This window comes from Prosopis cineraria, unplaced genomic scaffold, assembly GCF_029017545.1.
Source record: "Prosopis cineraria cultivar Desert tree isolate PC_DT_omini unplaced genomic scaffold, ASM2901754v1 PC4, whole genome shotgun sequence".
In the NCBI taxonomy this organism is placed as follows: domain Eukaryota; kingdom Viridiplantae; phylum Streptophyta; class Magnoliopsida; order Fabales; family Fabaceae; genus Prosopis; species Prosopis cineraria.
The window spans coordinates 38,037,870-38,063,066 of NW_026555335.1; the positions used below are offsets into that span (position 1 = coordinate 38,037,870).

General features: G+C 33.2%; 2 protein-coding genes across 4 annotated transcripts; both read left to right on the forward strand.

Moving 5' to 3' along the window:
• Nucleotides 1-1,214: 1,214 nt before the first annotated feature.
• Nucleotides 1,215-11,587, forward strand: LOC129308523 (probable manganese-transporting ATPase PDR2). The gene is given in 23 exon segments (XM_054949671.1): nucleotides 1,215-1,417; nucleotides 1,762-2,064; nucleotides 2,158-2,250; nucleotides 3,723-3,925; nucleotides 4,230-4,302; nucleotides 4,393-4,565; nucleotides 4,659-4,830; nucleotides 5,240-5,344; nucleotides 5,441-5,551; nucleotides 5,659-5,745; nucleotides 5,835-6,017; nucleotides 6,129-6,179; nucleotides 6,266-6,391; nucleotides 6,759-6,838; nucleotides 7,171-7,279; nucleotides 7,927-8,055; nucleotides 8,358-8,423; nucleotides 8,526-8,597; nucleotides 8,905-9,056; nucleotides 9,300-9,411; nucleotides 9,501-9,617; nucleotides 10,077-10,932; nucleotides 10,935-11,587. Coding segments are annotated over 22 exon segments (3,576 nt in total). The 5' UTR covers nucleotides 1,215-1,417; nucleotides 1,762-1,815; the 3' UTR covers nucleotides 11,192-11,587.
• Nucleotides 11,588-16,525: 4,938 nt separating this feature from the next.
• Nucleotides 16,526-20,231, forward strand: LOC129308135 (protein DYAD-like). Of its 3 annotated transcripts, none has more exons than XM_054949166.1 (8): nucleotides 16,526-16,649; nucleotides 17,786-18,108; nucleotides 18,195-18,578; nucleotides 18,671-18,728; nucleotides 18,811-18,894; nucleotides 19,072-19,367; nucleotides 19,541-19,661; nucleotides 19,753-20,231. In XM_054949166.1, exons 2-8 carry the CDS (start codon nucleotides 17,813-17,815, stop codon nucleotides 19,855-19,857), a joined length of 1,344 nt encoding a protein of 447 aa, XP_054805141.1. In that variant the 5' UTR covers nucleotides 16,526-16,649; nucleotides 17,786-17,812; the 3' UTR covers nucleotides 19,858-20,231. The 3 variants fall into 3 exon arrangements, with proteins under 3 accessions (XP_054805141.1, XP_054805142.1, XP_054805140.1); XM_054949167.1 differs by having other exon boundaries at nucleotides 16,560-16,649; nucleotides 17,798-18,108; XM_054949165.1 differs by lacking the exon at nucleotides 16,526-16,649 and adding an exon at nucleotides 16,657-17,050 and having other exon boundaries at nucleotides 17,117-18,108.
• The last annotated feature ends 4,966 nt before the right edge of the window (nucleotides 20,232-25,197 follow it).

The following is a 25,197-nucleotide window of genomic DNA, read 5'->3' on the forward strand; positions in this document are numbered from 1 at the left end:
TTTATGTTTTTAAATTTTTATTTTTTAATATTCTAAATTCTTAAATGAACAAAGTGTAGGAATTTAAAATATTAAAAAAAATGTAAGGATCTATAGTAAAACGTGAGTAAAGTATAAGGATAAAAAATTATATTTTTCTTGAAAAAACTCTATATGAGATATGATTTGTTATAAAATTTTATTTTTTATGAATAAGTGAAACTGAAATTGCATTAATTTTTTTGTTTACTCTCGAATGTATATTAATTTTCAATAATTTTACTTTTTAATACAAAATTCTAAATAAATATTTCTAGGAATAAAAAATACCATAATTAATTTTTTTAAGTAACAAGATATATATATATATATATTTTAATATTCATGTTTACATTATGTGATGAAGGTTGACGAATTAGATATTTTAATAATAATATATTAATCATAATAAATTTTAGTAATTTTATGATATGAGTTTATGTTATAAGTTTATATCTTTTTATACAAGTTTATTTTAACTCATAAGTTAGCAACGTTAAAAAAATTAATGATCATTTTTAATTTTTCTCTCAAGTCCTTGTACTCGCCCACTTTCATTCGGGAATAGAAAACTAATGTGGGAATATATCACAATTAACTTAGAATTATCTCATAATCAACAGAACTATTTTATTTTGACATTTTATTTAGTTGTCTGAGTACACTTTTCATAATTACTGGCCTTGAGTTCTCTAATAACAAAGAATACAGATATCAACAAATCAACAATTAACAAATTTAATAAAATAAGAGAAGTGTTTGATAATGTATTCACATTTAATGACTTATTGTATCTTAAATAGGAGGATACATGTGATGTGAGTAATAAAAAAATAAATTAAGAGGAGCTAGAGCTTTCTTAATTCACACTATCAATGCAGATATCCTACACAGACATACAATAAAACTCAAATAATCAAATGAAAAGATATAAATTATGAAAAAAAGAGATACTCAAAAATACACAAGGTAATAAAACTCCACGTAACATTCATGGCAAAATACTTATGCTGCACATTAATTAATTAGTTAATTATTTTTTGATCATGCAAATTAATTAATTAATTCTTATTTTAAAAGTAGATTCATTGCATCAAATTCCATGCACCGGAAAAATGCTCCACCCATCGCAACTGGTATTTTATTGAAAAAAGCAAATAGATTAATGTTTGTTTAGATATCGAAAACTATGTCGATACTCAGACAGTGATCATTCTAAGGCCTTCAAGGCGCATCGGTAACTAGGCCTAGCAGGCAAAGGCAAAAAGAAGGAAAAAAAAAAAAAAAAAGAAGTTACTCGCCTGCAAGCTTTAGCTTTTTCTGGGTAGGTTGTAAGTTGTATTAAAGGTTGCGATTATCGGACTCCAAAGATTTGCCCTGTCCACCGTCTCTGATCCGGGTACAGTATTTTCTTTCGTCTATTCTCCTACATTTTATCACCGTCGTCAACCATCGTGGAATACAATTACGATTATAGCAATTTTATTTTATTCTAAAGCTACTATCAGCATGTATCTTCAGAAGAAAGAAAGGCAAGATTTTGATCAGATCTGGGCGCGAATTTATGATCTCAGAAGCTTGCCCTTACTCTAACCCTAATGGCTACGTAGACGCCGGAGTTTGTCTACTAATTTGTATATATTTGTCTTAATGTTTTCGTTAATTCACTGGACCGTTTGTAATCACAGCTTTCAATATTATTGTTTCATGACTTTTTATGCATTTGGGGTTTCTTTTGGGCAGAAGAAACTTTGAGCATAGATATAAAGATTAGAGAGTCTATCGGGTGGTCGTGCAATGTCAAGTTTTAGAGTAGGTGGCAAGGTGGTGGATAGAGTTGATTTATTGAGGAAGAGGCATTGGCCATGGCGCTTGGATGTTTGGCCTTTTGTTATAATATATGCTTTGTGGCCAACAACAATTCTTCCCAGCCTAGACTTTGCGGATGCTGCCATTGTATTGGGTGGCCTCGTAGCTCTCCACATTTTGTTCTGGTTGTTCACGGTTTGGTCGGTTGAATTCAAATCTTTTGCCCATTACAGCAAGGTATGATGGTTTCCAACGCCAGGTCCAATATTTTAGACTGTGATGAAGATAATTATGCTAGACATTATCATTTATCTTTCTCTGGGTCTGCAGGTTAAAAATATTCACGATGCAGATGCATGCAAGATAACACCAGCTCAGTTTTCAGGTTCTAAAGAAGTTGTACCACTTAACTTTCGAAAAACAGTAAGTATCAGGGATGTTTCAGCTGACTGATTATCATTTCTATTGTATGGGAAGTGAGAATTCATCTCTCACTTATATAGCATTGTAATGAGGAGGAACTCTTTACAGCAAATTTTTTAGATTTCGAGGGAGGTAGCATGGGCTGTTTCTCAGAGTTGCAGCTCAGTTAAATGATAACTGATAGAATAGATTGCTAGATAGATAAATGGAGAGAGAATGAGAGGTGAGAGAGGGGTTACATGAACATAGGAAATGTTGGGTTTGGAAGCTATGCTGATTGCAGAATGATAAGAGAAACAAGTTACATGGTTCGAGAATGAGTTGTCAGTTTATGATCCAATGTTGCATTTTGTATAATTATTGCTATGTATACCACTGACCTATTTTAATCCTTATATCTGCTCGTATATGATTTTGGAATGGAGAAAGTACATTTTATTTCAATAAACTATGGCCTTATCATAAAAACATAACTATCAACTGTATGAAATTTAAAATGGTACCAAGCGCGCTCTCAATTCAAACAGCCAACACCATTTTCATTCGGAGGGTGGGTACGTTGTTACAATTTGATGTTCGTCTACCCCTTTTATAGTTAATAGGTTATTGGGGATCAATGAATTTATAGTTAATAGGTTATTGGGGATCAATGAACTTTCCCTCTTCAAAATAAAAATACATGTGCACAGATGTAAGGATTGAATAGGCCAGTCATACAAATATCAACAAGGATTGAAGTAGAAATATGCTGGAGAAAATATAAGGATTGAGATAGGCTAGCCATACTAATAGTAATATGCACACACTCAAATACCAAACACTACTTTGACTAGAGTATTTAACGTTTTAAAGTTCATGAAGGGTGTTTTGTCATGTTTTAAAGTTTATGTTACAATTTTTTAATTATATCATAGTTCACAAGGGTAAAATCTGCTCCCCCTATTTGAAAGCATTTAATTTAAGTTTATTCTTTAGCGCTCCCTCCCTCCCTCCCTCCCTCTACATGCACATGTTTTATGTGCTTGAGGGGTGGTCTATGGTTATTGGGTTTTCTCCCATGTTTTCCTTGAGCTTGACTTGGGTAGATGACTTGCGGAAAGGATTGTGGGGTTAGGTGTCTTGTGTACCACTGTCTATAAGATTGGCTAAGGTTTGAATCAAATTTCTCTGCTAGGTGACGATCTCTGTTCGTTTCTGTGGACCTAGTTAAAATATATCTTTTTATCACATATTCACATGCGTTTATGCACATTTTGCACAATTGCGCTTTCAGAGTTTGCAATGTTGATTACTTGTCTTATTAAGTTATGCAAAGATAACCAACTAATTTTGAAATTGGCAATTAAATAATCAAGCTTCCTCTTTATTGACATAATTTGTCTCTGGTCTTAATGCATTGTGACTGCAGCATTTCTCTTTCTCTCTGTTCTTCATTTTGAGATCCTGCTTTGTGTTAACTTTTGCTTATGCAGCCTGGAGTTTCTTCATCGCAGGTGGATTCGGAAGAGGTTTACTTTGACTTCAGGAAACAATGTTTTGTCTATTCAAAGGAGAATGGGACATTTTGCAAACTTTCTTACCCTACCAAGGAAACGTTTGGATATTATCTCAAAAGTACTGGTCATGGCACTGAAGCTAAAATTCTTGCTGCCACTGAGAAATGGGGCCGCAATGTGTAGGTTCTTATTTCTGTTTAGATTTTTGTAAATTTCATTTGAACCTGGAACTCTTAGTGCTGGAAGCTAAATTTATACATTTATGTTTTGAGTTGAATTTTCATGCTTGTGTGCATGTCGTTTTTTTCATGCTGCTAATGCTAAATCCTCCCCCCTAATATTTGAACACGTCTTAATTACAATGGTAAATTCTATTTTCACTTTCATGTTTTGGTTGGCTGTGTTTTCTCATTTTAATGGTTACACATACCCTGTGTAATCCCAATTGATCTCTCTTAAGTCTAACATATGTTGGTCTTCTAGATTTGATTATCCTCAACCTACATTTCAGAAATTGTTGAAAGAGAACTGCATGGAGCCTTTTTTTGTATTTCAGGTATTCTTCCTCCTGTCAGGGTTATACTCTTCTTTATTTTTTAATCTTCATGCAACTCTTGATCGGTTTTGATCTTCTACATGTGGACAGGTTTTTTGTGTGGGCCTCTGGTGTTTGGATGAATATTGGTATTACAGTTTGTTTACTCTATTTATGCTGTTTATGTTTGAGTCGACCATGGCAAAAAGTCGGCTGAAGACTTTAACTGAGTTGAGACGTGTTAGTGTTGATAGTCAAACCTTGATGGTACATCGCTGTGGCAAGTATGTTGTTGCATTCTAAATAAGCTTATATTGGGTTTTAATGGAATTGTCTCTCAAGCTGCTTTTATGCTTGTGTTTTGGTCTGAATCATAGGTGGGTAAAGCTCTCTGGCACTGATCTCTTGCCTGGGGATGTTGTATCTATTGGACGCTCTTCAGGTCAGAATGGAGAAGAGAAGTCTGTACCTGCAGACATGCTTATATTGGCTGGAAGTGCAATTGTGAATGAAGCAATTCTCACAGGCGAGTCTACTCCTCAGTGGAAGGTGTTTCTCTATTCCGAAATGCTTTTCTCATGTGAATGTCGAATGGATAAATGTTAAGTCTTTCTAAGCGCATGCTTGGTTCTGTGGGAATGGTTATTTTTCAACTGAGGCAATTATTTCGATTGGAAATATTGGCTGTCGAAAAAAATAAATATTCATAGTAGTTTAAAGCCCCCCCCCCCAAAAAAAAAAACTCTAATTCTAATGTTTGTGCATGTGTCTGACGTCTGGCAATGTGATTGCTTTGTTACCCTGGTACGCAATTTTAATGACATCATAAATGAAAATCATTACATCGTTCAAGCTAACCACCCCATTTCACAGCATCTCTAATTAGCCTGAGGCTGGACCTTTTATGTCATGATGTTCTTCTTGCATGATTTTCATTTAGAAATGACCATCCTTTTAGGTTTCAATCTCGGGTAAGGGCATTGAGGAGAAGTTGTCAGCAAGGCGAGATAAAAGCCATGTCTTATTCGGTGGGACTAAAATTTTGCAGCACACCCCTGACAAGGTGATTTGAGACTATGATGTTTATATATTCTGTTCTTGGTGTTGTGGTCTCATGCTTTATTTGTTATTATGCTATTGACATTGTTGTTGGTGTCAGACTTTTCCACTGAAAACACCTGACGGTGGCTGCTTGGCTGTTGTTCTAAGAACGGGATTTGAAACTAGTCAAGGAAAGCTGATGCGGACAATCTTATTCTCCACTGAAAGGGTAAATCATTATAGACCTTAGTAAGCCTAAGTATTTTATGTTGCTATCATTTTGATGCTTTGCATCTATTGATTTTGTTTCCTCTCTTCTGAACGCATATACCATAGGTGACTGCCAATAGCTGGGAAAGTGGGCTGTTCATTTTATTCTTGGTTGTGTTTGCTTTAATAGCTGCTGGTTATGTACTTATTAAGGTAATGCTTCCTTACAGATGCATTACAAATTGTGATATGAATCGATCTTTGTCGAACACTGTGATATGGCTTGATATGACCTGTTGCAGGGGTTAGAAGATCCCACAAGGAGCAAGTATAAGCTTATACTAAGCTGTTCGCTTATTATCACTTCTGTGATACCTCCTGAGTTACCCATGGAATTGTCAATAGCAGTTAATACTTCCTTGATTGCACTGGCTCGGCATGGAATATTTTGTACAGAACCTTTCAGAATACCATTTGCTGGGAAGGTACCTGGACGAGGACAACTATTACCATACTTCTGTTCTTACATCATTGACTTCACACAGATTATATATTGTCATTGTTTATTTGAACTTATTGTACGTACCTTGTCCTAGGTTGACATATGTTGTTTTGACAAGACTGGAACACTTACATCTGATGACATGGTAATTGCATCTCTTCATGGTAATAGCATTCAATTTTTTTATAGGACCTTGTTTTGCTCATTAACTGCTTCTCTGCTATATTGTAGGAGTTTTCTGGAGTTGTTGGGGTGGCAGGGTCCACAGAATTAGAATCTGATGTGAGCAGAGTTCCTGCACGTACCGTAGAAATTCTGGCTTCTTGTCATGCATTGGTGTTTGTTGATAATAAACTGGTATGCATGTGTTCCAGAAAGCCAAGTCCTTGCATTGTCATTATTTCCTTTCCCCTTCAGTGACATCTGGATGATTGATTTGGATATGAGTTTGCTAATTTGCTGTTCTTGAACATTGTGCTGAATTATATATGTTGGATAAAAGTAGACAATTTTGGGGAAACAAATTGGGGATGAAATCTTTTCATATCTTCTTTTCCTGTAATTCTGGTTGACATACTCTCTGCTTGATTATGGTCACACTTGCGCAAGGGATCCTCATGATCTCTTCTAGAGAGTCAAATGGACATGCATATTCACTACCTCTATGCTGCCTTCCATCATTTGGTTCGTACTGTATTCTCATAAAATCCATAATGTCTTAAAGGTTGGCGATCCTCTTGAGAAGGCAGCACTAAAGGGAATAGATTGGAATTATAAATCTGACGAGAAGGCTGTTCCAAAAAAGTAAGTGAAATGTTGTTGCTTATATAAATTTTATTTTTACCTCTTCTCTGTATTGTTTCAATTGGCAATTTGCTTTTGCTGGCTAATACATTTGAAATTTGGTTTTATATTGAACCAGTATTGGACACATTATTTTGAATGTTCAATATTGCAATTCCCAGTCAGCAAATTGGTCTATATTCTAGGGGTCATGTTTCTCTAACTTTGAAAGATAGAGCACTTGTTATGGTTTGTGATGAGATTTGCATCTATTATCACTTTTTGTGGTTTGTATGCTATATTGTCTTTCCTTTTCCTTTCCTCTCCTCCATCATCCGTCACCTTAATTGCAGGGGGAATGGCAATCCTGTCCAAATTGTTCAGCGACACCATTTTGCATCTCACTTAAAACGAATGGCAGTTGTTGTTCGCATTCAAGAGGAGTTTTTGGCCTTTGTGAAGGTTGGTTTGTTGTCAAGTAATGGATTTTGTAATTCAAAATTTTTAGTTCATGCATTTTACTCAGGTCCCTCCTGACATAGTATCTTGACAAGCTTAATTTGTTGACCTCATCTTTGAGGCATTACATATTTTAGTTCCTGTATTTTCTGCACATTGGCATTGATTCTTTTCTTGTTATGTCATGGGAAAAGATTCCTGACAGACGTGTTGACTCAAACATTAAAATTGATGACAATAAACTAATGTTAAATGACCCTGATATAAATAATTACAAATCCATGTATATCCTGAATAATAAAATTAGTTTAAGGATTAAAATAATCAATATCTTTATCTTCTCAGCGCGCATTTTGTGTCATGATTGGTTGTGCTTATTTATAAATCTTTGTAGTTTTTTTACAGACACGTGACACCGCACCTCCAAATCGTGACTAGAGCTTGAACTATTGATTGACTTATATCATGTCTACATTAAAAGCAGTTGCTTACTTCTTGATTCATGCTCTTGTCCTTTTCACTTTTTGGAATTGTTGATCAAAAGTGAAAACTGATATATATGCATCTTTCTGGATCTTGATGCTGATCTTTCCCCCTCGTTGAAACCTTTTTTCATATTAGCTAACCAATTCTTTTGTAAATTGTTTCAGGGTGCCCCAGAAATTATTCAGGACAGGCTTACTGATATACCGCCATCATATGTTGAGACCTACAAAAAGTATACACGTCAGGGGTCTCGGGTTCTTGCACTTGCTTATAAGTCTCTTCCTGACATGACAGTAAGAAATTCTCTTGGCTGACATTTATTCTTTACAACTACCTTCGACATCCCACATGATGATAAGCAGAACAAGAGTGATGATCAAAGTTGTTCCTTTTTAAGGAAAAAAGGATCTCAACTTTTAAGTTCAATCCTATACTGGGAAAAAAATGGAAGAAAGAGAGGCTCATGCTTTGTCTATTCAATCCATCCATCTCTGATTGTTGCCTTCTTGATTACCATCTTTTCTGTTTTAGCCTGCGATTCAACATATGTGTACATATTTGAATTGTTGCTTATAATTTGCTGAAACTCCTGAAGGTCAGTGAAGCTAGAGGCTTGGAAAGGGATAAAGTGGAGAGCGGGCTTACTTTTGCAGGATTTGTGGTGAGCACTGAATTACCTTATTCATACAATGTTTTTAAGTTACATTTTTGAGTCTCCCTTTCCATTGACTTGGTACTTCATGTTGGCATGACTTATTTCTAGGTATTTAATTGTCCTATTAGATCGGATTCAGCATCAGTTTTATCTGAATTGAAAGGATCATCACATGACCTGGTGAGCATGCTCATTTGAATGAGCCTCTCTGGCCCAAAGAAGTTTTTCCCCCTGTAGTTTTTGCATGAAAGCTGGAAGTTCAGCTTCTTGGACAGGGGGGGAAAAGGATTTCCAGGCTTTTTGGCCTCTTTCTTCTGAGTTTAAAACTAAATGCTACCCAAAATAATATTTTGCAAGGAACATTTTGGTAAAATTTTTTTGCTCCCGATTTGATGTCAGGGTTACGAGTTCAAGATTTTTTTTGGGGGATAAACTCTTTTTAATGATTAATTATTGATTTGCAAAAGTTTCTTCTGAACATTTATAGGTTATGATTACTGGTGATCAAGCTTTGACAGCTTGCCATGTTGCTAGTCAAGTTCATATAATATCGAAACCTACATTAATTCTTGGTCCAGCAAGTAATGGTGAAGGGCATAATTGGATGTCTCCTGATGAGTCTGAAATACTCCCCTACAGGTAACTCCAACTTCTCTGTTTGCTTGTTACATCACTGGTGTTCTTTCCTTGTTTTGACTCTCAACTAAAACTTTTTGGTACCTCTGAAATTAGATCTTTTTTGAATTAGGTTTTTCATAAAATTGCCTTCGTTGCTTTCAGATTGTTGATCTTGAGTTCTTGCTCTCCTATTCTGCTATTATTTGTTATTGTTCTTATTTTGGTCAAATTTCTAGGCTGGTTGACATATAGAATTGATTTCAGTGTGAAAGAGGTTGAATCTTTATCAGAGACTCATGATCTCTGCATTGGAGGTGATTGCATTGAGATGTTACAACAAAGTTCTGCCTCTCTACTGGTCATTCCATACGTGAAGGTTTATTCTATATGAAATGATTGTATATCTAAGATGTGTTTTCTATGCTGCTTCCATTCTGACATTTTGTACCCAAATCGCTACCTCAGGTGTTTGCTAGAGTGGCTCCTGAACAAAAGGAACTTATAATGACTACTTTCAAAAAAGTAGGAAGGGTAACTTTGATGTGTGGAGATGGAACAAATGATGTTGGAGCGTTGAAGCAGGTAATGTTGTTTGATAATAGTATATTCAATAGCTCTCCTATTTCCTAAATATTGAGATTGCTCAGTTGTTCTTTTATTTCGATGTGTTATGGCATACTACAACCACTCACCAATATGATAAACGTTTTTAGTACGTCTATTTGCTGAAGTCTGAAGGAGAATGCATTTTATCAGTGTCATAAATGGTATTGGTGACAGCTTAAATACAGCCATGCTTTTCCAGGATTATTTGGATCTTTCCATTTTCTAATCGTAACAGTTATTGGTAATATTAACCCTTTAGGCCCTTGGTTAGTCTTGCATCTTCAGTTGTTAGTTGTTACTGATGTGTTGTTGTTGGTATTATTAACCCTTTAGGCCCTTGTTTTACTTTTGCGTCTTCAGTTGGTATGGTTGTTAAGGTTTTTGCCATGGATAAGGCAACAGCAAACCAGTAAGAGGCTAACTTCTCTGTTTCAGGCCCATGTAGGGGTTGCTCTTTTGAACGCGTTACCTCCAGCTCAAAGTAGGAGCTCCTCTTCAGACTCATCTAAGGAAGAAGGTTCAAAGTCTAATAAGCCGAAGAGATCCAAGTCTGCACTTGATTCATCCGGAAAACTTGTTGGTTCTAGTGGAGAAGGCACTTCAAAAGCCAAAGGTGCTTCACGATCAGATTCCATTAGCCACTCTAGTAACCGTCATCTAACAGCTGCAGAAATGCAAAGACAGAAGCTTAAGAAAATGATGGATGAGCTTAATGAGGAAGGAGATGGTCGCACTGCTCCTGTAGTAAAGCTTGGGGATGCCTCAATGGCATCTCCTTTCACTGCAAAGCATGCATCTGTTGCTCCCACCACTGACATAATTCGACAAGGTCGCAGTACTCTCGTGACTACCCTCCAGATGTTCAAAATTCTTGGCCTCAACTGCCTTGCTACTGCATATGTGTTGAGTGTCATGTACCTGGATGGAGTCAAGCTAGGTGATGTGCAAGCCACAATCAGTGGGGTGTTTACTGCTGCCTTTTTCCTTTTCATCTCACACGCCCGCCCTCTCCCAACACTCTCAGCTGAACGTCCTCACCCCAATGTCTTTTGTGCTTATGTCCTTCTTTCTCTCTTGGGACAATTTGCAATTCACCTGTTTTTTCTGATTTCTTCTGTTAAAGAGGCTGAGAAACACATGCCTGAGGAATGCATCGAAGTAGATTCTGATTTTCATCCCAACCTGGTGAATACCGTTTCCTACATGGTGAGCATGATGCTTCAGGTGGCCACTTTTGCTGTGAATTATATGGGTCATCCTTTCAACCAAAGCATCTCTGAAAACAAACCATTCCGTATGCTCTCGTTGGTGCCGTTGGCTTCTTCACAGTGATCACATCGGATCTCTTCAGAGACTTGAATGATTGGTTGAAGCTGGTGCCACTGCCTGAGGGATTAAGGGATAAACTATTGATTTGGGCTGCTCTTATGTTTTCGGCCTGCTATTCATGGGAGAGACTATTAAGGTGGGCTTTCCCTGGTAAAATTCCAGCTTGGAAGAAGCGTCAACGTCTGGCTGCATCTAGCTTTGAAAAGAAGAAACAGGTCTGAGTAGGTTAATGATCATGAGAAACAGAGATTTACCTAGGGCAATGCATTCATGACTAAGCTGAAGGTGTTACTGGCAGAACCATTTAGCATCAGGAGGAAGTATCATGATGAATTTTGTTTTAGTTATGTTTCAGGTTTCTCTCTTCCCATTTTATAGATCAGAGAATTTTGTCTAATATTAAAAATGGGTGCGAGGTATGAATTTTAGGACACCGGCCCTCACCAGAAATTGAGATGTTTTTTGGTACCTTCTTTTTTGATATTTGTGAAGTAGGATCCCCATTTTTTTTCCAATATCTGATACACTATGCTGCAGATATGATGGAAGGAAGTACTCAGAAGTTACTTTGTTATCTTCGAGCATGCAATTGTTAAACATGAAAGATGAATCAGCTATTCCTTTCCTTCATCCTCTAAAATAAGGGAAATAATGTAACCAAACACTGGTAACATCTAATTAATATGTTTTTCCCTCCTATATCGTATGAAATCAATTCCAAATGAAAAAAAGATTATGTTGCGTGATTATTTTCAAATTTGAATTGGTTGCTGGTATCCTATGTGGGATAATTGTATTTGTGAAAATGAAGAGAGAAATGAAAATTGGAACTAAGCTGAGTCAGAGAAGCAATCATAATGACAATAAAGGGGAGACAATGGAGAACGGATAATAAATTATTTATTTTTTCTACTCAGTGAAAAGTAGTAATAATTAATAACCATGCTAATGACATTATTCACTACGTAATTTCCAACTCCAAACTAGGCTTCCATCGGGTTTCTGTTTCTAATGAATTGATGATTCTGTGTACACGAATTGATATGGATCATCATTCGTGTGGCTGAAGCTCATGATGTTATCCAACAATCTTCATCCTCGTCCTCACGAGTCAGAACTCAGAAAGGCACTTACCACTTGCCTGAACTTGCCACCATTATTATTAAACCTAAGATCATCAAGAACTCTGTTGAAGGTTGATTCCTCGCATGGCAGCACTATCCTCTGGCTACTGTACCCATATTCTTGTGCTGCTTCCTCCAACAGTTTCTGAAACTCAGAATCCTTCAAGTAACACAGTGGCAACACACATCTCCTCAGCTCCTTGCCCACATAAACAACAAAATGCCCTTTTGCTGCTCTTCTCCTCCTCTCTTCACCATTCTCGTGCTCTCTCATTTTATTCTGAAAACACACTAGATTCATACAACATAACACCAGCCAACATCATCCTTATATATAATCATCAAAACATTTTTGCCTGCTTCGACCTAGGAAACTGTTGAGAGTACAACATAGCTGGAGAGCAACGTACGTATCCTACAGTGCTGCCGAAATCAAAGATGACTGCAATATTTATAATTGAGATGTGTTGTTTTCTTGTATGTGCCATCACTCTCTTTGAAATGTTTCATACGTGTCTGCAGTTTTGCTGTGTCAAATACTGATGGGACTTAACATTTGAGAGCCATGTATGTAGTCTACCTATTTGCTTAATCACGTTTTATACTCCACCTAGTTATTGATTAATACTTTGAATTATCATTCTATGGAAATGAATGCATGTAATGGCCAGATTAGGAAAAAGGAAAAGCTGCAAATAGGGCCTCCCTAATCTGTCTACCCCTTTTAAAACATTTAGCTCCTCTAACATTTAAATACAATATTTATTTTATTCATTAAAAAAATATAAGGTGTTTCTATTCTTTTAATACATAATTATTATTTTTTTTAAGTGTTCATATTAAATAAATTATTTTATATTTATTTTATGATGAAACACCTCATTAATTAAGGACAAATATAAAAAGAAGATTGATTTGAAGATAAATAACTATTTTATTGAAAGTAAGATTCGATTAAAAATATTTTATATTTTTAAACGAAAGGAGTATATATTCTGTAATTTTCCAAGCTAAGACTTTCCTTTATGATTAAAAAAATATATATATATATAGAAAAGAAATTAGCCATTTACGAAAATGAACAGAGACGGTGCATTTTAGAAAAGGCCAACTAGAAAGAGTGGATGAGTGTGAGTATGATTTTTTTTTTTTTTTACTAGTATTGTAAATATGATTTTTTCTTTTTACCAGCGTAAATACGGCATGGATTTATCAATTCATCCTTTCCAATCATTCATTTGAATGACACAAGAAAAAGTGATGGAATATGAGGTCTACATTTTATAATTACACTCTATATATATATATATATATATTTAATTTTTGTAAACATAAAGGATCCAAATTACCCCATTCCCATGTGTCGTGGAATAAAGATGTACATTTACAGTGCCAATAAGTACAATATTAGATAGTTCCAAGAGATGCTTCCATCTGGTCGTTCATTATCTTAACACAGCAAGATGATGGTTGTCTAAAAGTATAAAAACTATCTATCAAGTCATCAACATTTCTAGCTAAAAAGTGGGCACAGTAGTTTGCCTGTCTAAACATTATATCACTTCTTTTCAAATGCTTGAACAGAGAAACAAAGGGGATCTAATTTAATAAGAAACAATTTCTTATATTTATTTTCTTTGATTTTTTTTTGGCATAATACGAGACGGATTTTATTTTTAATATGAAAATGGCTGCATTACAATTTACAAGATACTTTTTTATTTCTAAAATATACCTTTTTTAAATCATAGGATTGTTATATTATAATTATCTCTTCTCTTGAAATTTTTTAACCTGGACACTCTTACATACAATGTTAAATTATTTCTGTGTAATTTGAATGAAAATTTAAAAATATTTACTTAATTATTTTTTTTCATGTTCTGATGGTCTACAAGTCCTGCTCAGATATTTACAATTCAAATCGAGAAATTAGCCCCTTGTTTTTTTTTTTTTTGGGTGCGCGGGTCAAATTTAATAATTAATGTTATACTAGTTAAACTTTCTTATTTACAAGGGGTTGATAGTGGTGAATGGGTGAACTTTTTTCTTTTGAAACAAGTATGGGGTATTTTGTCATTTTGCAAGTAAACTTATTTTCTATTTGGTCCTTAGGTCTTGCCGGGTAATTTCAGAATATTTTAATCCTTTATGGCAAATAAGTTTTTTAAGAAGAACTTAGGCCCATTTGTTTAAGATTTAAAAAATAAATACTTTTTAAATAGCTTAAAAATTTTATAAAAAGAAAAAATTATTTAATGTTTAGTTATAATAATAAAAAAGTAATTATTAGTTAGTTATTTTTAAATTTTATGATATATTTTTTAATTTTTGTTCTATAAAAATAATTTATTCACATATCCTGTCTTTTTAAAACATTTCCTCTCATTTACCATATCAGGGTCCATTTGTTTTAGCTTATTTTGTAAAAAAATACTTATTTTTTGAAAAAAAAGTATTTTGTAAGTTTTTATTATATTTATTTAAATTTTTAAAAATAATCAAAATTTAAAAAAATTCTTGATTATTTTAAAAAGCTACTCAGCTTCTGAAAATAATCTAATGGTATGGATAAGAGTGTATTTTAAAAAGGCAGGATATATGAAGATATCATAGAATTTTAAAATAATAAATTATTTTATGAAAAAGAAATCAAAGTAGATATCATAAAATTTAAAAATAATTAACTAATAATTATTTTTTTATTATAACAAAACATAAAATAATATCTTCTTTTTATAAAATTTCTATCAAATAAATCTCTGTTTATAAAATCTTAAAAATATCTGAAAATAACTTATTTTTTTAATTTTAAACAAACAGAATCCAGATTATTTTTAAAAGCTTCTTAAAATAACCATAAATATGCTTTATTTATATATTTTGAATTATTTTTAAAATTTTAAACAAATATCATTAAAACTCATGAAATAGATTTTTTAAAAAAAATAAGTGATTTTTTATAAAATAAGATGAAACAAAAAAAAGGGACCCTTAATGATTTCTTTGTATTTAATTTTGTCACTTGGGACATATGGGTAATTTTTCCTTTGGAATAGGCTATTGTTTGATGGCAAAAAAAGAAAGAAAGAAAGAAAGAAGGCTATATTATTTAAGACCTATAATTCTTATGTCTTATTTCACCGGGAAAAAAGCGTGACTTTGATGTACTTCTTGAATCATAAAGAAGAGTGGCTTGGCAATTCTTATTGCAATATAGGGAAGAGCTCGGTGATAAAAGCAGAATTATGGAGCTTCTATTAGTATTATGGGATCACAGTGGCCAAAAGGCTAAATTACCCTCGCATGATATCTTTTTCAATAATATAGCTTTGGAAGGCAGAAAAAATAATAATATAGTTTTGGGTTTTGCCTTGTTTCGCACCAAGAAATGCTGATAGAGAGAGAATATTGATACTTGGGAGAATTGCATCTTCAGCTCCTTCAAGCAATAAAATTGCTGACACAGCTCAACACAATCCAAATATTCCCTGCTGGCATGAAGAAATTAACTGAAAATAACTTCAAACCTCAAATGACCGAAGTACCTTTGATAAGCAGGAATCAAATACAATACTGGAATAGATATTGATAAGTGAAAATTCAAGTGCTAACAAGTAAATTTTGAGATATTGAAATGTTATTGTTCACACAGTGACAAGTAAATGTTCTAATATTAGCAAATAAATATCTAGATTTTAACGAGTAAAAATTGACATATTAACAAGTAATTGTTTCGATTTTGGCAAGTAAAATTATGAGTGTTGAATAATTCAAGTAATTCAAAAAAATTAAGAAAAATATAACTGTGGGGCTTGTGTTTTACTCAAGTTTTGTTATAGATTCATGTATTTTTTTAATATTTTAGATTCTTACACCTTTATTTTTTGATATTCTAAAACTCTCTATGAGCGGTGTTATAGGAATCTAGAATATTAAAAAAAATAAAAATATAAGATTATAAAATATTAAAAAAATATAAGAACTCATAACAAAATTTGAATAAAATACATAAGTTCAATATTTTGTTTTCCCAAAAAATTAGCAACTAAAGGCTTGTGAATTGACGAGAGCGTATTTAGGAGTTGACAAGTAAATATGTGATTATTACATGTACTTATTCTAGTGTTGTATTTGCTTCATGAACATTAACTTGTCAATGACTAAATTTTTACTTGTTAATATTTAAATAGTTACTTGTCAAATATCCATTTTAGTATCGCATTTACTTCTCACTCATCAAGGATATTTTCATTCTTTGAGGTTTAAAAATATTTTCAGTTCAATCCTTAAAACATGTGAAAAAAAAATTCAAATTACAAAAAGTTCAGATTGCATTTGGCCTTATATACAATTTGTTACAAAAAAAGAATCCAATTTAAAAGTTATTTATTTTGGTCTTTCTTTGGGCCAATTTTTTTGGGGTTTTATTTTAAACGTTCTTTTCCAGAGCTCTTGGGTCTGGGTCACTGGTTTCCCTGCGACTGTGTCGGCCACCCTCCTCTGCTTTGTCCTACAACCTTCGCGGCGCAACCTTTCGCTAATCCCCTCGCTGGTTTGTTAAACCTTTGTCTCTTCTTCCTCCTTTTAGTGTCATAGTTCACGCCCCTTACCTCGCTCTTTCGTTTTGTCATTCTTCTTCTTCTCCTTCTTATTATTTTTCAAGGGCTTTTAGCATGCTTAATTGTCTGTTAAGTTCAGTGCATTGTCGCTGGAGTAATTGTTCTTTCTGATTTTGCTTTGGGTTTCGTGCGGTTTTACGTCCTGGGCTGATGTTTATTTGCTCCCTGCGCTCTATCTCTCAAACCTCTTTTTCCTTTGAATTTGTTTGTTTTTTTTTTTTTTGAATCTGGCTTGAGCCATCCCAGCGAAAGGATGGCAGAGATGGATTTTAGTTACAGTTTGACTGTTCTGCTTTTAGCTGTCATATAACCCAGTATGTGCCAAGAAACCGGAGTTTGATTGTTCTACTTTCTATTTAAAGAGGCTTTTTAGGCACCCCGTGTGTGCCAAGAAACCGAGTGATTGTGTTGTCCCTTATTTTTTTTCGATGTCTGGTTCTCTCTATTGGTATGATTCATCGTGTAAATTCTTTTAGACATTTTCTTTCCTTGACTCATGATGTTTGTCGAGAAATCATCGATATTATGCTTCTCAATTGTTGGGGACCTTTCACAAGAAGTATCTTATGAAGAAGCTGCTTTTATTTTTTCGACATAGACATGTAGTTTTATATATCAGAAAATTTTTTATGTTTTAAAATAAACTAGTATGCACTAGGAATCTGAGGGGCTTTCTTGATTGACACTGCTTGGCAGGTTTTCTGTAATGTAAATTCTCTACTCTTACAATGGAGAAATACATGCTGATGACTACTTGTTTAATATTCTTATGTTTTTGGTCCGTACGTAGTTCAAGCGTTTGAATCTTTTGTTACTTCTGGTTGTGGCCCAATTAATGCTTGTCTTCCACTTTCTCTTGACCTTAACCGAAAGTTCAAAGCCATGTTAGTCGTCATCTTTTTCTTAACCAATAGACATAGACTGAAGTCAAAACAATTGATATTCTTGTAGGACAACTTGTATTAGATCTTAATTAGTTCCACTAATAGCACATTGTATTCAGTTTCCCTCCTTTCTTCATTGCTTCATAAAAGACTTTAGTGACGCAAAATATTGATGTAATGCATAGGCATTTTGACAGAGAAGAGGTGCCTCTATGGAAGAGTGTGGTGCTTGTAATCAAGTTTTGTTCATTGATCAGCAAGACGGATACAAAAGTCAAGTCTCGCTGAGAATTTCTGAAGATGAGGAAGAGGAAGAGGATTCAAAAGATGAAGATGAAAAAGATTTTAAAATTAAAACTTTGTTCATACCAAAGTTTAAGAGAAGAAAGCAGCTTAGCCTTAATCAGCTTGGAGAGATGAAAGAGCTGTTAGATGTAGACCAGGGTCAAGGTATAAACAAGCTTAAGACGAAGAAGCATCAGAGTAGAAATAGATGGTCAGCTGAAAGGTAAAAAATGTAAATTATATTTATTTTATTATTGCTGTCTTCTTTGTTATCACCTCATGGTAAGTTATGGCAATTTTGTAATATAGGTATCAGCAGGCTGAGCAAAGAATGTGGGAGGTATTAAAGGGTGCGGGTGCAAATTTTGCAAATCCAATTTCACGACATGCTCTAAGAAAGGCTGCCCGTCAACATATTGGTGATACTGGACTTTTAGACCACTTACTGAAGCAAATTGATGGCAAACTAGCACCTGGAGGGACTGATCGGTTTCGACGGTGGCACAACCCCAAAGGAATTATGGAGTATTGGTTGGAGAGTGCTCACCTAGATAAAGTCCGTCAGGAGGCTGGGGTGCAGGATCCTTACTGGTTGCCACCCTCTAATTTTAATGCAGGCAGTGCCTTCTCTCAGAATACTGGTTCTTCTTGTGAACTGAAGTTGCTTCAAATAGAAATGGCCAAAATGAAGAGGTATTGAATGTCAAAACTAGATTTTCAAAGTTGATCTTGAATTTGTTGCCATTATGTATACTTCTATTAATAATTTTCATTTGCATTGCCAGAGACATGCAGGAGCTGATATTGAAGAAGCAAGTGAAGAATGGACATTATCTGATGGAAGTGAGTGCTGTATTATTTAACTGTCAATGTTTTGATGTCTCCTCCAGCACTTGATGATATCTCATATGATTCTTATTTGTAGGGGACGCAGAAGGAATTGGGGAGGTTGAAAGCTACGACCGAGGAGCACTTAGCTGGGATTATTACTTCTTTGAAGGGTATGCAGGTAGCTAAGCAATACACAACAACCGCTTCTTCACCTTTTTAAGAATTTGATGGGATTCATGTTTTGTGGAATGGGTTTTATGCTAATGGAAGGAAGTAATAAGGTTTTTTGCTAGGGGGTGTGTCTATTCACGTATTATAATTCCATTCTAATTTTTTTTTTTTAACCCATTGACAGGGCATGTGTGGTGAATTGGTCATTTGGAAAACTAAAGTTGATCAACAGCTTGCAGAAATAGCCAATAAATTGAACGATCTGCAGTCATCCCAGGAACGCACTACCATGGGTTTTCCTTCAGAGGAATGGGAAGATTGGCTAGAAAACATCACCTTAGACAATATTCCAGGTGATGGACTTGCAACTTGGTTAGGGAGTACGGAACTGATGAATGTTCAGCAAGAGGTTGTACTTCATGATCCTATCTTATCCACACCGTCTCCACCATGCAACAAAGAACTAAATGACGCAAGGAGGTAATATACTTGAAGTCACTCTTTTAACATGACATCCCCTCCCCCCAGGCTCTGCTTTTGTCTTCAGGGAATAAAAATCGTAGAAGAGATAGATAAAGAGAAATAATGGCACTTTTATTCTTTTATTGTGCCTTATTATTATTATTATTGTTATTTTTACCTCATGATATTAGCAATTCGTTGGAGGTCATTACCAAGAGACAAGATGAAGATCAACCTGATGTGACTCCTTGTTCTTCTACGACTGTTAGTTCAAAATCAGATCTAGACAACAAAACATTGATATTGTTTCAGGTGTGATATTGAGAGTATGTGCATGTATATGACTGTTTTTACTACAAGTTAATTTCTTGCAGCTAAATATGTTTATTACATTCTATTTTAGGGGATGCTTATGGAGTTGGTTAAATGGAAAGATAAAATGGAGCAGCAGCTTTTGGAGGTATCTAATTCCGTACATATGCTGGATATGAAGTACACTACAGTTTGAAGTATCAAAGGCAGGATAGGATATTAACTACCCTAATTCCCGTAGGTTTTAGATATTGTACAGCATTGACAATCTGACCATGATTGTTCATAGCAATTGCATCTGATCTGCGTAGCGAGCTGCGAATTGTTCATATGTTTTGAGTTTGACTGGCCTGTTACAGTTGAGTTTGGTTTAAGGTAGATATTCAGGAGGATTTTGGTTTCTTGACATCCTCTGGAAAGATTTTGTTACCTTGATATAGGTCTTTACTCTTTAGGAAGCTTACCTTTCACTCATTAGCTAGAGTAACCTTTTGAATTCTGTATCTAGCCCTGTTTTGGGAGACAAAGTTGACATATTTGAATATAAAATTTCTCCAGGATGGTTTGTCAGATCGTATTGATGTCTTGTTTTGCTGTCATTTTATTCTTTTTCCCCTGTTTCTTCTCCCTGGCTCCAAGAATCTTTTGGGCGACTTTGTATGATTTTGTAATGGCGTGGTTGTTTTAGAACTCCAATAAATTATTTTAACATTCCAACTTGGAAGATTATACAGAAGATAAACACAGTCAAAATAATCGGTGTAAGGGTTAGGCCGAGTTTGGTTGATAGAGAACTCCACTATTGTTATTATTATTATTATTGGTTTTTGATGCATAACTTCACTATTGATTCGGAGGTGGAAATGGGATTTTCTTGGGTGGTGTGTATGGTTGACAACTGTAGGAGAATAACAATTAAAGATTTCATAAAATTAATGTCAAAATTATCATAACTTAAGTTCTCAAAATTAGTACTCATCCTCCTATACTTCACCATTAATTTTTTTTAAAAGAATCTTGATTTGGTATTAATTTTTTTAGGAAGTCTTTGGTTGTCATTATTTGTAAAATAATAAATGGGGAAGAGGGTTTGGGCCAATTGATATGTTCAATGTCATTTTCGGAGAAAAGATCCAAAAATTTCAATTCAGGACTCTTGACACTTCAGCAATTTGATGGAACACTGATGTGAGAATTTGTAACTCAATGTTTAAAGGTTTCAAAAACTTGTTTAGTCAAAATCTTGTAACATTTGATACTGAGATGGGTGAAAAACTTACAATTTATTTTTCAAATTTTGATATTGAAGATTTAAAACTTCATTATTATATACATGAAGTATATCTTCTAGTATATGTTATACATAAGAAGTATATTTGAAATTTATCATTCAAAAGTATTTATCTTTTTGTTTATTTTCTAGAATGTATATTATTAATTTCTAAAAAATAAAAATATCTAAATTACTTCCTGTAATTTTTATGTTTCAAAAATAATTCAAAAAATACTACTATATAACAACTAACGGATTTAACTAATGCAAGTGGACAAAAAATACTAATAATAATGATAGTGGTCCCATAGTCACTCTGTGAGAAAGTTATGAATAGCGATAATGTTAAAGAAATTTCAGGGCTAAAAAAAAAAAAAAAAAGTCATGTGATTTTATCTGCGACACGAATAATTCCTTTTAGGGACTCTGAAACTAACAATTTTAAATTGCATTGTCTAACTCAAACTTTCGTTTGCTTTAGTTAAATTGGCAAAACATGACACTATTCCCAAACAGTGACAAAAATTCATTGCACTTAATCTTAGACCTGTTTCCCTAAACAAAATAAATGTCTTGTCCGCATCACTAAATTATTAGATGTCACTCATATATTTTTTATTTTAATTTCCTTCTCAGTTTTTTATATTAATTTATTTTATTTAATAACTTAAGATCAATAAAGCATTAATCTCCAACAATAATTGATCTAAATTTGTTTCTCGGCTCAAGGTTCAAAGGTATTTGGAGATTAAAACTTGGTTTTGTTAAAGATATCCTAAAATAATTATTTATGCTCAAGTTGAACAAATATAATTTATAATAATAAATCTCAATCAATTTTAGTTTATATAGCTCTTTTTTTAAAAAAAAATCATGAGCAGTAATCTGGCCTTTTTAAATAATTCCACCTAATTAAAGACTGGATCTAAGTCTTTTTAATTAATAATTTGACATTCTATTATTGTATTGTTCATGGGAATTATAAAATTGTTCTTCGAGTGGAGAGCCATCTGGCCTTTAGGAATATTATCCTGATTGCTGATTATATATCGAGAAATGGAAAAGGAAATCTAACATACCATAAAGTCTGATCCCTCATTGTCACATCAAAGTTAATCATCTCATATAAGAAACACGGAAGACTTTTGTGAAAAGCATATAATCTTTACTTGATTGGTAAATAGGTGAATCATATTTTATAAGAACGAGTTATGCGCCTGTTTGGATATTCCCTAGAATTAATTATGGGTCTAAAATTATAGTTTTAAAAAAAGTTTATCTGAACACTCCTAATTTTTTTAAACCTTTAAAACTCCATTTTATCGAAACTAATCAAACACCTCAATTTTTTCAAATTTCATTTGGCTATTGAAACTTCTTTTTGTAGGAACTAATTTTTCCTCCGTTTGGTGAATTCATTTTGCAAAATCAATTTTAGAAAATCTTATTTAAACATCACCATTTTCCATTAATTTTTTTTGTATAATCAATTTTTCCTATTTAAAATTCAAACACACCCTATGATTTGAAACATATTGTTGATTCATTTAAATCTGATATTTTCAATAAAATGATGGGATGGGCATTTTCAAATTCTAAGTTCCGCAAAATGTTGTTGGTCCACAAAGTTCCGCAAAATTAATGTTGCTAAACTACCTATACAATTCCTTTAAATTGACTCAATTTTCTTTGAATAGTGATTAGCTTTCAAAATCTCTAGATATAAAAAACACAAATTTCTCAAATTTTATGATCCACTTTTGTAAATTTCATATTTAATGAAGTAAAACAACAAATTGGCCCCTAACAACTATATGTTTGGAAGGTTTTGAGGTTCTAAATTTATTTTTGGTGCAATATTGCACCTCCAACTTTTGAAAATGGTGCAATTTAATCTCTATAATTAACAAAAGCTAATTTTGATTGCTAATTAACTAGAAGTAATATAAAAAATTAAAAAAATTATAGAAAATGACCAATAAGATTTTCTTGATCCTTTTATGTAATATTTTAAGTCATTATCAGTAATTTTAGGATCTTTTATTGTAATTTTTTGATCATTTTTATAATTTTTAACATCTTTTTTTAATCATTTTTTGTTTAATTAACCATCAAAGTTAACTTTTATTAATAGTAAGGATTAGCTTACACTTTTTTTAAAAATTAAAGGGAAACATTACACCAAAATCAAGTTTACAATTTCAAATATTTTTAAACTTATAATTTAAGAACCAATTTATTTAATTATCCAGTCTAATAATTTTAAAATTTATACGTTGTCTTGTCCAACTCAACGGACAAAACAGGAGAGGCTATACATTATCTTAATTTTGTTTTAAAACTTAAAAGTGATATATTACGGTCAACAATAGGGAGAATTTTATTAGGGAAAACCATTTTGTTGGTACCTATAATTTTCTTCAATTTTTAATTTGGTACCTCTACTTTTTTTCCTTTTTATTCCCTCCTTCAACTTTCCTCTGTTAAAGACGTTAACGCCTATGGATTTGAAAATTTATAAGGGATGAACGGAGACAAAAACAATGTTAAACCAAAAGGTGCCGAAAGCTCAACGGCCATACGACTACTGTGGCGACTCCATAGGTTTGCTTTACTGTCGAGCCGATTCTGCGAAGCTCTGTTTCTCTCATGATCGTGAAGTTCACTCTACCAACTAACTCATCTCAAAGCACAGTCAAACATTGCTCTGTGATGCTTGCAAAGATTCATCTGTCACAATACTTTGTTCTATCCAAAACTCTTTTTTCTATCAAAATTGTGATTGGGAATGCCACAACTTTTAGCTGTCTTCGGTGCACGATAGGAGATTTGCCAAATTATTGTTGATTAAAGTGGTTGAGATAAACAAATTTATATTCTATAAGCATGCAGGATTTAAAAGGAATTTTTTTTTTTTTGTGAATGTAAAGGAAAGGAGAATGGGTAGTTTCTAGCAGACAAGTTACCCAGATGAATTTTCTTCAAAGTAAATGAGAGTAGGGAAATGCTATAGTGCTACTTATGCGCTTTGTACTTATTGCCATGGTTTGTGAGTTCCTTTCAGCAAGAATCCATCAACAGGGAAGTCATAATATGCAAATATATATACTGAATTGCAAGACACACTCAATTTTAAATTTTCATGTAATTTATCAGGATCCTCAATTTCATTAGGGCAAAGACTGTCATGGGGTCAAGCATAGTTTCTTCTACAATGTCAAGGAGTTGCACCAGAAAAACGCAGACACAAGTCAATGAAAATTGGAACCTCACTTTCTGGTGAACTTTGATCAGCCTATCGCACAAAGATTGGCATGCTTTCTGGTGATAAGACATAGCCCAGTTGCATGTATGAAGATCGCTTGCTATGATCTGAATCTTCCAATCCCCAGTCACACACGAAGCCTTTAGATCCTTGTCACTTTCTGGTTTAACGTCGTTTGCATTTCCGTTCGTCCCTCAAGCAATTTTCTAATCTACAAGGGCTAGCGTCTTTAATGGAAAAAAGTTGAAGGAGGGAATAAAAAAAAAAAAAAGGGTACCAAATTAAAAATTGAAAAAAATTATAGGTACCAACAAAATAGTTTTCCCATTTTATTAAAGAACTAGGGATATGATTTCATTTTAAATCAGTCTCAAAAATTTTAAAATTCTACTGTAGAATCAAATGATTTAATTGAAGTTATGTTTTGTAGGGAAATGAATAAAATACCCTCCAATTATTTTTTTGTAACTTGATTTGTTATTTTAGTAACGTTATTTGTTGACTCAATAAAATAAATTGTTAAAGCATACATTTTTCATATTTAATATTATTTTATACTCCCTCCATTTGAAATTATAAGGTATTTTTAGGAGAGATAAATTGTCTCAAAATATAAGAAATTTTAAGAAGATTAAGATTTTATTAAATATAATTATTTTAATATTACTCTTTCTCTTATTATCTCTTTAATTTTCATCATTCTCTCTTTTCAATATATTAAATAAAGGATATTTTTAAAATTTATATTTTTGTTTTGAAAAAAGAAGATTGTTAAGTGTAATTATGAGGTTATTAACATATGAAATTTCATCTAAAAATGTCTTAAACCTTAACTTGATTTATTATTTTAATAATGTTATTTGTAAATTCAATCAAAGAATTTTTTAATAACACATGTTGCACATTCAATTTTAATGACTTATTACAACATGAATTGTATTTGTTAAAACTGTAACTTAACATGTTATTTTAATATTATTACTTATTAACTCAATAAT